Genomic DNA, 16,559 nt, shown 5'->3' with positions numbered 1-16,559 from the left:
CAGAACCAGTCAGGGTGGTGAGTCCTGCGGGAAAAAGCTCCTCAGCCAGCAGCAGTTAGGAGGGTGGGACCATCACTGTCCTAAGTCCCCATCAGGTGGCAGACAAGGGGGGTAGGGTCAGCATGGCTTCAGAAACTGGTGTTTCTGCCCCAAAAATCCAAGCAATTGCAACCGGTTTGCCTGCAGACAGTGAAGTGCCTCTGGATGCTTTGTTGGCGGTCCTCAATTAGTTCCTCGCCAGGATGGAGGCGGTGCGTGGGCGCAAAGGTGCTAAGAAGCGGCCCCTGCCACCCTGTCCTCTGGGGAGGATGAGTTCGGGTCCATGCGCGACAAAGTGCTTGTTGGAGCACTTATCACAGCTGTGCATGATACCCTAAAGATTCAGGAGCCGGCAGATCCTTCTGCTGATGTAGCAGTCCCTTTTGGGTCCTGTAAGCCTGCCCATTCACCTAAGGTGTTCCCGTATCTGACTTATTTTGAAAATTTTACAAGGAATGGGGTCGACCTCAACGCACCTTTTCGGTCCCCAAATACATGGCGTTGTGTTTACCCTTTTGAGGAGAGCCTTCTACCAGCTTGTGGCTCTCCCTTTTGGCTTGGCATCAGCCCCCCCGAGTCTTTACCAAGGTATTGGCTCCTGTTCTGCCGTTGCTGCGGCAAACCGGGATTGCGACTGTAGGTCACCTAGACGATCTCCCCCTTAGAGCCTCTTCCGCCTCAGAATTAGAGGAGGATTTGGCGATCACCATGCAGACCCTGCAAGAATTTGGGTGGCTGTTGAACCTAAAGAAGTAGGTGATTGTACCGACTCAGCGTTTGGAGTACCTAGGCTTGCTGCTGGACTCCACGGAAGCGAGAGTGTTTCTCCCTTCAGACAAGCTGCAGACTCTGAGCCGTGGTGAAACTGCTGATGAACCGCAAGTAGTTGTTGCTACGCTTCTGCATGCGAGTCCTGGGACTCGTGGTGGCCTCCTTCGAGGTAGTACCATATGCCTAGTTCCACACCAGAGTCCTGCAGAAGGAAATTCTGACAAAATGAGACAAATCTCTGTTGTCTCTGGATCGGCAGATTCAGGTGAGCCAGTTAGGGATTTCCCTGATCTGGTGGCTGAGATCCCCGGCACTTCAGTCCAAGAAGTCGTTCCTACCTCTGAAATGAACAGTGATCACAACGGATGCCAGCCTATTAGGCTGGAGTGGAGTAATGGGAGTTCAGTCAACTCAGGGCCTCTGGTCGGCGGAGGAATCCAAGTAGCCGATCAATCTGCTCTGAGAGCGATCAGGCTATGTCTCTCCACATGGTCGACAAGACTGCGAGGGCGTCTGATCAGGATCCAGTCAGACAACGCCTCGGCTGTGGCATACGTTAATCACTGAGAAACAAGAAGCTCGGCCACCACGTGGGAGGTAGCTCACATACTTCGCTGGGCAGGGTGACATGTACCGGCCTTGTTGGCCATTTACATCCCGGGAGTGGAGAACTGGCAGGTGGACTATCTAAGTCGCCAGATGCTAGAACCAGGAGAATGGGCGCTGCATCCAGAAGTGTTCAGGCTACTGTGCCTGCAATGGGGCACACCAGACGTGGATCTTCTGGCCTCCCGTCTCAATCGCAAGGTGCCTGAGATTTGTGTCCCGGACAAGAGATCCATGGGCAGACGCGCTGGGGGCTCCGTGGGATCAGTACCAGCTGATCTATGCCTTTCCTCCGCTGAAACAGTTGAGGTCGAGGGGATCCCAATAATACTGATTGCCCCAGATTGGCCTCGGCATCCCTCGTACGCAGACCTAGCGCACCTGGTGGCAGATGCTCCCTGGCGACTGCCGTTAAAAGAAGACCTGTCTCAAGGTCCCATTCTGCATCCTGCTTTACCATCGCTGGTTTTAACGGCATGGCTATTGAGAGCCAGGTCTTGAGGAACCGGGGTCTTTCAGACTCTGTGATCCCAACTATGTTGAGAGCACGGAAATCATCTTCCCAGAAGATATTTCATCCTACCTGGAAGGCCTACATCTCCATGTGTGAGGAGAAAGGTAGCCGCACTCCTTTTCTATATCCAGGGTCCAGCTGTTTCTTCAGCAAGGAGTAGACCAGATGTTGGCTTTGAGCAACATCAAGGGACAAATATCAGCTTTCTGTCTTTTCTTTATCGTACATCATAGGACACAGAGCCTCAAGTATTTACTTAGTGGGTTGTGGGCCTACCTTCAGGTGTTGACACTGGTATAACCAATACAGGAAGTTGACTCCCCTATATAACCCCTCCTCCTTCCAGGAGCACTCAGTTTTTTTCGCCAGTGTCTAAGGTGTTGATCACAAGTGACGATGTGCTCTGAGGAGCTCTAAGGAGGGATCCATGCTGGATTTAAAAGAACCTCAGCAACCGGTTCTATCCTCGCCACTGAGGCCCTAGGATGGTACCTGGACCTCGATTCAAGAACGAGGTTTTGCCTGTAAGCTTCTCTCTGACAGCTGGACCCTAGGAACCAGAACTCTTTTATCTTGCTACATTACCTTAAGTTGTCTTGACAGGGTGCTATACAAGGCCCAAAGGAGCGGAACCCCTATTAAAAGGGCCCCAGTCTTTGAAGGTTTAAACTACGCTGCCCGCCGTGATGGGTGAACGTTGGATCTGTCTGATAAATCATCAGTATCCTACAGCGAGGACAAGGTAAGGGAAGAAGCTGTACTTCTTTCCTTCAATATACCTTGTATGCTTAAAATATGTCTCCTCTATAGGGAGTAACTTACACTACCTATGTACTTTGTCTTAGTGCGGCTCTGTCTCAATGTGTGGTCCCAGCAGCAGAGGGGGTTCTTACTAAAAGAAATCTTGTGAGATTTGGTAAAAATACAGCAGTTGCTAATACAGAGTGTATAAACTTCTATATGGGCGGTGGCTAAATGGTTGCAGCTGCTTTAGCTGTAGGGTTTAGTTACAACCCAGCACTTCCACCTAGTAAGGGTAAACTCCCTGTGACTCTGTGGTTTTAGAGACTATAAATCTGCTGACAGAACCCCTCCCCCGCTTGTAGAGGTGTATAGTACGTCCACAAGTTACAGATACTCACCTTACTTTGTGTTGGCCATTCGGGTCCCTAGCAGGGTCTGAGAATGCTGACTGGCATGTCCGCAAGGTCACGTGGTGCTGTGTATGGGTGTAACGTCTACACACACAGCACTCGCCGCATAGCTGAGGGGGAAGTGCTGAGGATGCCAATCAGGTTCCACCTGAGGTTTTATATCACGGACACTCATTTCCTAAAGACTTTTTAACTGAAGAGAGGCAGTCTGTCTCACTAAGAGACACCAGAGCGCTGGACATGTAAGGGTGTAAACGAGCATTTCCAGACAGGAAAAACTATTGTTACTTAGCAGCAAAAGAACTGTTATTTTGGTGACGACGTCTTTGCTATAATTGTTGTCAAGCAAATAGGAGTATGTGAGTCACTGAAAGTTGGTGGTGCAACTGGTTCACACACTTCAGTCCCTGTAGATGTGACTGAAGATGTATTTTCCTCTGCCTTGCAAGGCTTAAAAGGAAGATTAGTGGCTTTAATTGCTTCCTCCATCCAAGTGTATAGGAATCATCCTAGATCCCCCTCCCCACCTTAGACTCTTTACAGTCAGTGGAGGGTCTAAAAGAATTATGGGGACAGGATGGGGTATTACCCTCAGATGATCGGGAGGATAGACATGCTGATTATTCCTCTGCGGAGGAAACAATACTTGAAGTTCCTACTTCAAAATCTGAAGTACAGAGCCTTACAAAGATGGTTCACTATACTTTCATGCTACCCCTAACAGAGTTAGCTGAAGGTCCGGTCTCCTCCTTGGGTTCTTTGAAGCCTTTAAAGCCTTTGCATGCGTTTCCCATCCACACATTATTAAAAAAGCTTATTTATACTGAATGGGATCATCCGGATAAACATTTTTCCCCTCCAAAGAGACTCTCAAGTCTCTATCCTATGGAAGAAATATTCACTAAAAGATGGAAAGTTCCAGTATTTGACGCTGCGATTTCCAATGTCAAAAAAAAAAAAAGCTTAAAGGGGTTGTAAAGGTAAATGTTTTTTCACCTTAATGCATTCTATGCATTAAGGTGAAAAAACATCTGACAGTGCCAGCACCCCCAGCCCCCCCCATTTTACTTACCTCACCCCTCAAAAGTCCCGCGTTCGTCCCCAACGTCCTTTCCACCGTTAAACCTGGCCGCTGATTGGCTGGAGTGGATGGATGGAAAGCAGCGCAGCCATTGGCTAGCGCTGCTGTCAATCACATTCACTGACGCGGAGAGCCGGGGGGGCCGGGCCGTGTCATACAGCGAATGGCTATAGCCGCCGGCTGTATCACGGGAGCGCGCCCGCAGATGCTTCTCACCATGCGAGGGAGCTTGCATGAACGTGAGAAGCACCTGCGGGACAGCCGCCGAGACAGCTGCCGAGGGACCCCAGAAGAGCAGGTTTGGGGCCACTCTGTGCAAAACAAGCTGCACAGTGGAGGTAAGAATAACATGTTTGTTATTTAAAAAAAAAAAATAATTCACTTTACAATCCCTTTAACTAGCCCAGTGGACAATGCGCTTATGCTTAAAGATCCAACAGATAAGAAGTTGGAAGGTCTGTTAAAGTCCTCTTTTCCTTAGCAGGTACTGTTGCTCAGCCTGCAATTGCAACTATAGGCATCTGTCAGTCCTTAACCACTTGCTTACTGGGCACTTAAACCCCCCTCCTGCCCAGACCAATTTTCAGCTTTCAGTGCTGATGCACTTTGAATGACTTACAACACTCTACCCAAATGAAATTTTTATAATTTTTTCCCCACAAATAGAGCTTTCTTTTGGTGGTATTAAATTACAGTTGGGAGTTTTATTTTTTGCTAAACAAACAAAAAAAGATGCAAAAAAAAAATAAAAATCATGTTTAATAGTTTGTTATAAAATTGTGCAAAGAGGTAATTTTTTTCCTTCATTGAAATGCGCTGATGAGGCGGCGCTGATGAGGCGGCACTGATGGGCGGCACTGGTGGGCACTGATGGGCGGCACTGGTGGGCACTGATGGGCGGCACTGGTGGGCACTGATGGGCGGCACTGGTGGGCACTGATGGGCGGCACTGGTGGGCACTGATGGGCGGCACTGGTGGGCACTGATTGGCACTTAAGGGGCGGCACTGATGGGCGGGCACTGATGGGCGGGCACTGGTGGTCACTGATGGGCGGGCACTGATGGGCGGGCACTGGTGGTCACTGATGGGCGGGCACTGGTGGTCACTGATGGACGGGCACTGGTGGGCGGCACGGGTGGGTGGCACTAAGGGGCACTGATGGGCACTGGTAGATGACACTGATGGGCACGGATATGTGGCACTGAGGTGCAGCAGTGTTGAAGCAGATTGTGAGCACTGATGGGTGGCACTGTGGGCACTGATGGGTGGCACTGTGGGCACTGATGGGTGGCACTTTTTAAATTCTCTGGGGGTTACTGGCAGGGGGCAGGTGGGCACTGATGCACTGGCCGTGATCGGGACTGATGTCCCGATCACGGCCGCCGGTGATCGGCTTTTTTTTCTCTCCTCGCGCTATCAGCGCGAGGAGGAAAAATAGCCGATTACCGGCTCTGTTTTGTCATATGATCGGCTGTCATTGGCTGACAGCTGATCACGTGGTAAGGGGTCAGGATCGACCCCTTGCTCGGATCGGTGATCAGGCGAGTCTCATTGACTCGCCGATCACAGAGCGTGCCGCGCGCGCCCCTCAGGGGGCGCGCAGGCCGCTCGTGCACGGGACGACGTCAATAGACGTCGTCCCGGCAAAGGAGGTCCGCGCTGTAGCCGTCATTTGGCTATAGCGCGGATCTCAAGAGGTTAAAGGACCAGTTCACAGATGCTCTCAGATGAGCTCCCTGCACAAGCACAGGACTGGCTGAGCTACCTAAAGCATTATGCTTTGCTGTAGATGTTATGAAGGATTCTATTCACCAGGCATTACTCCTTGCGCTTTTACATATGCGAAGGACCCTTTGGTTAACGGGTTGGTCAGCTGAAACACCTTGTAAGAACCTTCTAACTAGTTTCCCGTTTTTAAGGGAGAACGATTATTTGGCGATAGTTTGGATAAATACATTCAAACGATTTGCAGCGGAAAGGGTACTCTCTTGCCAGTCAAAAGAAAATATAAGCGTCCTTCATTTAATCTGTTCTGCCTCTGCCATCAGACCAGGCATAAAGGAAGACCTGGGGCCACAAGTCTGCAAAGCAGAATACAAGACCTCCAAGGCATCTCACCTCTCCAAGCTGTGGGGAAGACTTCTGATGTACTCAAAAGTCTGGCAAAGGGAGATTCAGGACAAATGGACACTCTCCAGTGTCTCTAGGATACATGCTAGAGCTTTGAGAGTTTCCACCATCTTCGTTTTCTGCGATCAAACGTTCCCAAGGATCCAGGGAAAAGGCAATCCCTGTTGCAAGTATGAGACTGATTATTTGCTCAAGGGGTGATCAGATATATTCCCTAACAAGAGCAAGGTCTACTCAAACCTATTACAGTGCCAAAGCCAAATGGGGATATCAGACCAAGTCTAGATCTACGGAATCTAAATCTGTTCCTTAAGATCCGCTCCTTTTTCATGGAGGCAATCAAGTCAGTCGTTTCCATCCTGTAAGGAGTAGAACTTCTGGCATCCATCGACATCAGAGATGCATATCTGCATGTCTCTATTTCCTCCTCACCAGAGGTTTCTGCAGTTCGAATTAGAACAGAAGCATTTTCAGTTTATAGCCTTGCCCTTCAGGGTTGCTACAGCACCTCTGGTATTCACTAAGGTATTAGCCCCACCTTTAGCCAGGTTAAGGGCACAGGGCATAACTGCCTTGGCTTAATTAGGCGATCTATTGTTAATAGACCAGTCAGTGGCTCGCTTGAAGCAAGGTGTAGCCATTACAAGCAGTTAACTGGAAGGTTAGGGTTGGATTATCAACCTAAAGAAATCCTCCTTAAAGCCACCAAGAACGCTTGAGTATCTGGGCCTGATCATAGACACCGCCCAGAAAAGGGTGTTCTTGCCTCTCGCAAGGATCAGCTCCATACAAGAGCTGGTGAGGATGATCAGGTCGAAGAGAAATCCTTCAATCTGCCTTTGCAGGTTGTTAGGGAAGATGGTAGCTTCATTTGAAGCAGTTCCCTATGCCCAATTCCATTTGAGACTGTTTCAGACAGTATCCTGTCTGCTTGGAACAAAACGATTCAAGCTTTGGACCTGCCAGTGTGGCTCTCCCCATGAGTGTCCCAAAGCCGCAGTCGGTGGTTACTATCTTGGAACCTGCTGAAGGGCAAGTGCTTCAGATCAATTATCTGGAAGGTAGTAATGACATATGCCAGCCTTTCAGGCTGGGGAGTAAGCGCCTTGAGAGATTCCGGCAGTGTATCTGGCTCTAGAAACCTGGACCTCCAGGTTAAAGAATTGTCCTGTCAGAATCCAATCAGACAATGCCACAACTGTGGCATATATCAATAACGAAGGGGGCACCAAGAGTCTCTCAGTTTAGAGAGAGGTGAACCAGATTCTAACTTGGACAGAAGAGAATGTCCTATGCCTATCGGCAGTGTTTATTCTGGGAGTAGAGAATTGGCAGGCGGACTATCTAAGTCGCCAGCAGTTCCCGGGGGAATGGTCTCTTCACCCCGAAGTGTTTTGGGCTGTTTTGCCAAAGATGGGGGACTCCGGACGTAGACCTGCTAGCGTTCAGATTCAACAAGAAGCTAGTCAACTTTGTGTCCAGGACAAGGGACCCACTCTCATACGGAACAGATGTGTTGGTGACCCCATGGGATCAGTTCTCACTGATCTATGCATTTTCCCCCTATTCAGTTGCTACCTCGAGTTCTTTGCAAGATCAAGCTGGAAAGAAAGTCTGTAATACTGGTAGCACCAGCATGGCCCAGAAGGTTATGGTACGCAGAGATTGTAAAGATGGCAGTGGGGGGTCCATGGCCCCTCCCACTAAGGCCATTCCATCCTACTTTATGAACGCTAAATTTAATGGCTTGGATATTGAGACCCACATTCTGAAGAAACTTGGGCTTTCCAGGTCAGTTATCTCTACTTTGATTAATGCTAGGAAGCCAGCTTCTAGAGCTATATAGTATAGAGTCTGGAAAGCTTATGTTTCCTGGTTTTAATACAAGGGTTGGTACCCTCAGAGATGTGTCATAGGCAGAATTCTTGCCTTCTACAGTTAAGCGTAGAGATGAAGTTGGCCCTGAGTACTATTAAGGGCCAAGTCTCAGCCTTATCAATTTTTATTTCAAAGACCACTTGCTATGCATTCTTTAGTCCAGGGTTTCATGCAAGGAGTGCTGTGGATTAATCCGCCAGTTAAATCACCCTTAAGCCCTTGGGACTTAAATTTAGTTTTGTCAGTGTTACAAAAAACAGCCATTCGAACCGTTACAGTATGTTCCCTTAGTCCTTCTGACTAGGAAGCTGATATTTTTGGTTGCTATATCCTCAGCAAGGAGGGTTTCAAAATTGACTGCTCTTTCTTGTAGAGAGCCATATTTGATTATTCATGAGGACAGAGTGGTGTTACGCTCTCGTCCAGGCTTTTTGCCAAAGGTGGTTTCAGGCTTTCATCTGAATGAAGATATTGTCCTGCCATGTTTTTTTCCCAAGACTATGTTCCAGGGAAGAAAAGTCACTATATTGTCTTGATCTAGTGCGAGCAATGAAGATCTAGTTAAAGAAAACTGCTCAGATTCGTAAGACTGATGTCTTATTCTTCTGCCAGAGGGTCCTAAAAAAGGACAGGTAGTGTTGAGATCCACTGTCGCTAAGTGGATTTGGCAAGTTTTATAATTCAAACTTATGATTTAAAGGGAAAGATCCCCCCTTTTCAAGTTAAGGCGCACTCTACCAGAGCAGTTGGTGCTTCTTGGGCAGTGCATCACCATGCCTCCATGTCTCAGATCTGCAAGGCCGTGGCTTGGTCTTCAGTACATACATTTGCAAAATGTTATCAAGTGGATGTAATGTGGAATGAGGATATCACCTTCGGGCACAGTGTGCTGCAGGCAACAGTATAAGTCCTCAGGTCTGGGAGTTACCCTACGGGTTGTTTCTCCCTTCCCTTAAGTAGCATTGCTATGGGACATCCCACTAAGTAAATACTTGAGGCTCTGTGTCCTATGATGTTCGATAAAAATTAAAATAGGATTTTACAGGTAAGCGGTTTTAAAAATCCTATTTTTTCAGTGACCCCTGGCATTGCTCGCTAGGGAGCACTTTTGTTCAAGGAGTCCGACATGTAGTTCCTCCGGTGTGTCCACAGTTACCCCCGTGGAATCTGAATATGGTGTTATCGGAACTGCAAAAACTGCCATTTGAAAATATCAGAGAGATCCCTCTGTTGACTTTCTCAGAAAGTGTTTTTTCTAGTGGCCATTGCATCGGCCAGGAGTCTTTCGGAACTGGCGGCCTTGTCCTGCAATTCGCCTTATCTGGTTATCCACAAGGATAAGGTGGTGTTGCGTCCGCAACCTTCTTTTTTGCCGAAGGTGGTTTTGGCGTTTTACATCAATGAAGACGTGTTACCATCTCTGTGTCCTAAGCCGACACATCCTAAGGAGGTGGCCCTCCATTCCCTGGACGTGGTTCGGGCTCTGAGGGTGTTTTTGTCTGCCACGGCTCCCTTCCTTAAGTCAGACTCCTTGTTTGTTTCAGTGGCTGATCCGACGAAGGGCATGGCGGTCTTGTCGGCCACCATTTCCAGGTGGATTAGACAGATTGTAGTACAGGCCTACGCCTTGAAGGGGCAGGTGCCCACCTTTTCGCTCAAGTGTGTAAAGCGGCGACCTGGTCGTCTGTTCACACCTTTACAAAATTCTACAAGGTAGATGCCAGCGCATCGGCTGATACCTGTTTTGGCCACAAAGTTTTGCAGGCGACTGGTTGCAATTGCACATACACATTTTTCTCTTTTTCCTGTTTCTTGGGTAAAAATGCAGTACCTTTAACCGGTTCCCGACCAGCGCACGACTATGTACGTCGACAGAATGGCACGGGTAGGCATATTGGCGTACAGGTACATCCAATCTTAAATGCCGCCCTGCCATCGGGAGTCTGGTCGTGGGACCCGCGGACTTGATCGCCGCGGGCATACCCGCGATCGTCTCACGGGACGGCTGAATGGAGGAAATGCCGTGTAAACAGCATTTCTCCATTCTACCTAGCAACTAGTGACGCTGATCTCTTCTCCATGTGATTGGAGCAGAGATCAGTGTTCACTAAATGAAAGCCCAACCCTCCCACAGTTAGTAACACACCCCTAGGAACACTTAACCCCTACACTGCCACCCACTGGTTAACCCCTTCACTGTCAGTGTCATTTACACAGGAATCACTGCATTTATATAGCAGTGATTACTGTATAAATGACAATGGTCCCACAAATGTGTCAGATGGGTCCCCCACAATGTCGCAGTCACAATAAAAATCGCTGATCGCCGCCATTACTAGTAAAAAAAAAATAATAAAAAATTATTAATAAAATGCTGTAAAACTATCCCTATTTTGTAAACGCTATAACTTTTGCGCAAACCAATCAATTGCTTATTGCGATTTTTTTAACCAAAAATATCTAGAAGAATGCGTATTGGCCTAAACTGAGGGAAAAAAATGTTTTTTTTATATATTTTTGGGGGATATTTATTATAACAAAAAGTAAAAAATAATGCGTTTTTTTCAAAATTATCGCTCTATTTTTGTTTATAGCGCAAAAAATAAAAACCGCAGGGGTGCTCAAATACCACCAAAAGAAAGCTCTATTTGTGGGAAAAAAAGGACGTCAATTTTGTTTGGGAGCCACGTCGCACGACTGCGCTATTGTCAGTTAAAGCGACGCAGTGCCGAATCGCAAAAAGTGGTCTGGTCTTTGACCAGCAAAATGGTCCCGTCTGTAAGTGGTTAATGCACTGTTGCATTGGTTACCGCAGTTTTTGGTGCGATTTGAAGGTAGTGTCTCTCTGTTGAGTAGCACCCTGTTTTTTGTGGTGGTTTTACCTTACACTGTCGTTTTTTGGGTAAAGTTCATACTAGTTCCCACTTGCTATGGTGGATGAACTTTTTATGCTGTTTTCCCACCCCTCGTTTAGGCACTGCTTGGGGACGTGCCAATGGCTGAGAGGAGCTATCAGTCGGTGAATACAAGACAAAATAGGATTTTTTGTACTCGCCGTAAAATCCTTTTCTCTGCAATTCACTGACACACACAGCAACTTCCCCTCCTATTTTTCTTTACATTATACTGCTAGTTGACGTACTGAAGCTGCAAGGCAGGCTGAGGGGTTGTTACTTAAGGGGCCGCCTGTTGGGTGGAACCAAAAGTTCTGATTTTTTTTTTTATTACGTTAACATGTTATGCCTAGTCCTCTCTTAAAAGTTGCGTATCAACCCAATGGTCTAAAGAGAGGAGCTGTGTCTCCTATTTTTCTTTACCTTATACTGCTTGTTGACCTACTGAGGCTGCAGGAAGCAGGCTGGGGGGGTAGTTACCTACGGGACCACCCCTTGAGCGGGACTAAATGTTCTGTGTTTTTCATAACATGTTATGCCTAGTCTTCTCAAGGTGGCGTAACAACCCAATGGCTAAGAAAGGAGCTTTCAGTCTTTGAATTAGAGAAAAGGATTTCACGGTGAGTACAAAAAAAAAATCCTATTTTTTTCATGGTTGCTGCTGAAGCCATGAGCTTGGAATGGATTTTTAGAGCCACCAATGGATTTTCAGGTGAAAGTGATAACTTTTAAAAGAATAAAATAAATTAAAAACATCCTAGTCAACCCTGTAAACTTCCAATGCAAATACATAGAGTAGGTTGCTCATGTTTATGTAAACCTAAATTGCACCAGGCATATGAGGTATGCCTGCAGATGTCAAATGTGAGAACAATAATTCTAGAGCCTTAAATTTGTGGTTAACTCTAAACTGATAACCTGTAAAAGCTTTTGAAGCGGAGCCTACGAAGAATTTTTGGTACCATTAATTTTTTGCACAACCCCGTTCTTTATATTTTTCTTTATATTTTACCTAAAAATTGGTGTTTGCATTAAAGTGGATGTAAACCTTATTCATGAAATTTGCATATATCTGCAGTGTTTTCTTATGTCTTCAAAGCGCACTTGGTCCCATAGCTGTCTCCACCTCTGACAAGTTCTTCAACTGAGATAAAAGCAGCCTGACTTTTGTTGGGGAGGATGCTATAAATACATTAGCAGGGTGCTGAACTATTCAAGGAACAGTTTTAAGAGTCTTTACCTAGGAGAGGAGAAGGGGGTATGTGCCTGTCCTCCAATCAATTGGCTTGGCTGTATGACTTCATTGCAGTGCTGAACAGGAAGTGAAAATCTCTCCAACATGATCCGAACTTTCTAAAGAAAATATAACTTCTGATGGGAGATTTGTTTCAACTCTGTGTATCATCCGAGGCTGTTCACTTCACTGGGTATATGTGAGGGTTTACATCCACTTTAAAATGTAATTTTAGTGGTTTTCTCAGAAAATATGCATTTGATAAATAGCTGTGAGAAAAACATGCAAAATTAAAGAAATCGCAACTTCCACTATTTTTTTTCTTCAGGGTCTCTGCAGATTTTAACATTTCCCCTGTAGACAAGTGGTAAATATGATGGTCAGCCAAAATTTTGGACATAATTGATAGATTTTGTGCATATAATAATATTGTAAATGAAAGTCCACTTTAGTCTCAGATTTAGACTGATAAATGTCATGTGACTGTCTGCAGCGGATGGCCAGTGGTACAGAGCTGTCATCTTGGAAGTTTTGGACTCCACAGTGGAAATAGCTTATGCAGATTATGGAAATCTGGAGACTCTCCCTTTCTCCTGCCTTCGCCCAGTAAAGGAAAGCTTCCTGTGCACTCCCATGCAGATCACACGGTGTCGCCTGTATGGTAAGATATTCCTAAATGTCCTAAATATAATAAAATCTGACATTTTTGTAAAGATTATCATTACTTCCTTTTTCTCCCACAGGTGTGGCCCCAGTTAGCAATCAGTGGTCTTCTGAAGGGACACAAGTCTTGAGCAGTCTACTTCTGGGAGCTGATGTTGTCCTTGTGGCTCGTTCAGTGGAAGCTGGAATATATTCCGTGTCTATGGAGAAGAAGCATGGAGCTGAAAACATAGATGTGGGACAGAAGCTGGTAATGGACGGTTCAGCAAAGTGTGCTGAGGCCGTTTCTTCGACAAATGTCCATGAAGGTAACTAGTACAACATTTTTCTCAATCTTGTCTATTCTTTTTTCAAAACCTCTCCTTTGTCATTCAAGGTATATGTCGCATCAGACCCCAATTACAGCACCCTGTGCTCCATTAGGATCTTGGTTCTCTCTGCCTTGCAGAAAGCACCCTTTACAGTTATTACCCTGGGTGACCTCTCCTGCAAAGTGCCCTTTCTGGTAATTATGCCTGTCAGATGTCTGTGTCTGCAAATGCAGTCCTCTTGTAGAGAGGAGTTCCTCATTCTTCACAGTAACATGGTAATCTTGTATCCAAGACTAGTAGTTCTTTTTGCAGAGAGCCTTTCCTTATTTTTTGCAATGATCAGATAGCCTTGCGTCCAAGACCATTCTTTCTTCCCAAGGTGGCCTGATGTGTCAACCTCAGTGAAGACATAGTCTTACCATTCTTATTCCCTGCTCAAAAGCATCAAAAGTAAATCTCTCTGCTTTGCCTGGATGTAGTCAGAACCATTTCAGCAGCATTTCTCAGTCGGTGTGTGCCGCAGCACTCGGTTTCCGCAAAGAGCCTGTATATTCTGATCTCAGTGTGTTCTGTCCTAACTCCTGTATACAGGCAGGAGGGGGAGAGCACAGCCTACACCTCCTCACGCCTCTCTGCGCCTATTTGTACCCTTGTCGGCATCCCAGAAAGCTGTGCCCAGTCAGATCCTACCAACTGATGACCTTATGGGCTGCTAAGGACTTTTCAGGCGCCCGCACAGCTTTCTGGAATGCCAACAGAAGTAAAGAGAGGAGGAGATCGGCATCTACAGGGTTTGATTACCCGCCCCTATCTCCTCCCCAGTCTGCTGCTGGGGGTGGTTGTTCAATCGCTTTAATACTGGGCCTATTCTGGCATTTCTTTGCTACATATAAAAATCATCCTCCTTTTTTTTTTTTTTTTTTTTTTAAAGCTAGAAGATAACTCGGAAACCCCAAACATTATATTTTTTTTAGAAGACACCCTAGGGAATAAAATAACGGTCTTTGCAACTTTTTATCTTGCACTGTATTTGTGCAATAATTTTTCAAATGCTTTTTTTGGGGGAAAAACAACGGTTTTATGAATTAAAAAATAAAAACAGTAAAGTTAGCCCACCTTTTTTCTTTTCTATAATGTGAAAGATGTTACGCCGAGCATATAGACACTTAACATGTCACACTTTAAAATTGCGCACCCAAAATTTTTACAGGTTACCAGTTTAGCATTACAGGAGGTCTAGTGCTAGAATTGTTGCACACGCTCTAACGCATGCGGCGAGTCCTCACGTGTGGTTTGAACACCATTTACATATATATTATCACTTATTCCTATTACAAGGAATGTAAACATGCCTTGTAATAGGAATCTGTTGTGACAGGTCCACTTTATGGAGAGATGCGGGGTCAATAAGACCCCGCATCTCTCCTCCAGGCTGGAAAGCATGGGATCAAGGAAAAAAAAATCACCAATCTCATGCTGACAGCCACGATCACGACTTTGTTTACACCCGGACGTCAAGTCAAGGATGTCATTTGACTGTGCGGTTTTGAAGTGGTTTTAATCAACAATGGACTGTCTTAATGTGAGAGTTCTGTGTCATCTCTTGTATACAAGGGGGGTGGGGGTCTGCAGTACCATGCATTTTGGTGCAGGCTGATTTGATTTTTTATATTTTTTCCATGTTTCATGTGCATTGATCAGCCCATTAAAAAAAATGACACCCGGAAAGGCCTCCTGGTGTGAATGAGCCCTCAGACTGGTGTGTCCATAAATTGTGCTTAGTTCTGAAGGGCGCCTTAACTGAAAAGTTGAGAACACTGCATTAGAGTCTACCTCAAAGCAACAGCTTCCATCAGGAAGACTGACTGCCTATTTTTCTTATTGTACATCACGGGACACAGAGCCATAGTAGTTACTATGTGAGTTATAGGCCACCTTCAGATGATAGACACTGGCATGCCCTAAATTTAAAAGTGCACTGCCTATGTAACCCCTCCCACTGGTGTCTTAATCGTTCATTGATAGACACAGCAGCTCTTCTTGACCTTAGGGTTATATCACACCTTTAGGAGAGGACAAGACAGGAAGTGTTAGAAACAGCAACGCGTCCATGTCAGTGTGCATGGCCAGCAGCCACCCCGTACTGCTCTGGTGATGGGTCTGTCTATGGAATGCGTCCAGCAGTTCCTGCAGGAAGGATAAGTATGGTTCCACTTGTCTCGGGCAGGATGGAGCAGCTGGGCAGATTGACTAGAGGGTTTTCACTCTCCCTTTCTTCTCTCTCCCTGTCCGTTCCCTCCTCCCCACTGTTTGACTGGGCACATGGGGGTGCAGTGCATGTACCTGGCCGGGGGTCCTTGGGGTGGGGTGGGGGGGGGGGGTGGTGATAGAGGTTGACTGATATATCGGGCCGATATTTGGAATTTTTTAATTAATCGCCATTGGCCGATTGTGCTGATAAAAAGCCCATTGTATGTTCAGCAGGACTTACAAAAGACTTCAGGCAATTTACATTGACTTCTATTACAGAAGTTTATCAGTGAAGAGACTTTCCTCCTCTCTGGGCAGTCTGCCAAGAAAAGATCAAAGAGATGCAATGTTTCTTCTTCTTCAATGGACTGAACTTCCTGTGTAGGAGTTCTCAGTTTAACTATTTAAAGACTAAATCTTTTCTGACATTTGTTGCTTACAAGTAAAAATCCTGTATTTTCTGTTAGAAAATCACTTGGAACCCCCAAAAATTCTATATATATTTTTATCAGAGACCCTAGGGAATAAAATAGCGGTTGTTGCAATATTTTATGTGACGCAGTATTTGCGCAGAGGTCTTTCAAACACAATTTTTTGTGAAAAAATACAACGATTTAAAAAAAATAAATTAAAAAAAATCGTAAAGTTAGCCTAAAACTTTTGAGTACCTGTTTTTTTGTATTTAATATATAGTTTTTTATTTATCTAAATTTATACACGTGAACTGATTAAAGGTTTGTTTTGGTTAATAAATGTTTAAATGTAAGAATTTTTCTGTATCACTTATTACTGAAGGCTGCTTTCACACTGGAGCGGGCAGGCGTTGACGGTAAAACGCTGCTAGTTATTTTAGCGGCGCTATTCGGCTGCTAGCGGGGCACTTATAACCTAGCTAGTGGCCGAGGAAGGTGTTAAATGCATGCATTCATTTCAATGGGCAGGAGTGGTGGAGGAGTGGTTTACACCACTCCAAAGATGCTGCTTGCAGGATATTTTTTTTTTTTTTTTTTAAAGTCCTGCCAGCGCATCTCCT

The 16,559-nt window shown here is 45.8% G+C and overlaps 1 protein-coding gene across 1 annotated transcript in view; it reads left to right on the top strand.

The window, feature by feature from the left end:
* TDRD1 (tudor domain containing 1) overlaps positions 1-16,559 on the top strand; it is a 299,412-nt gene that overhangs the window by 241,487 nt on the left and 41,366 nt on the right. The window contains exons 20-21 of the mRNA XM_077453765.1: positions 12,796-12,963; positions 13,046-13,273. Coding sequence (XP_077309891.1) covers positions 12,796-12,963; positions 13,046-13,273 — 396 coding nt within the window. The remainder of the gene's footprint in view (positions 1-12,795; positions 12,964-13,045; positions 13,274-16,559) is intronic.

This window comes from Lithobates pipiens, unplaced genomic scaffold, assembly GCF_037356315.1.
Source record: "Lithobates pipiens isolate NorthernLeopardFrog02 unplaced genomic scaffold, aLitPip1_a1.2 Scaffold_25, whole genome shotgun sequence".
Lineage (NCBI taxonomy): Eukaryota > Metazoa > Chordata > Amphibia > Anura > Ranidae > Lithobates > Lithobates pipiens.
The sequence above is the reverse complement of the archived record's forward strand: the minus strand, read 5'-3'. Positions and strand labels throughout refer to the sequence as shown.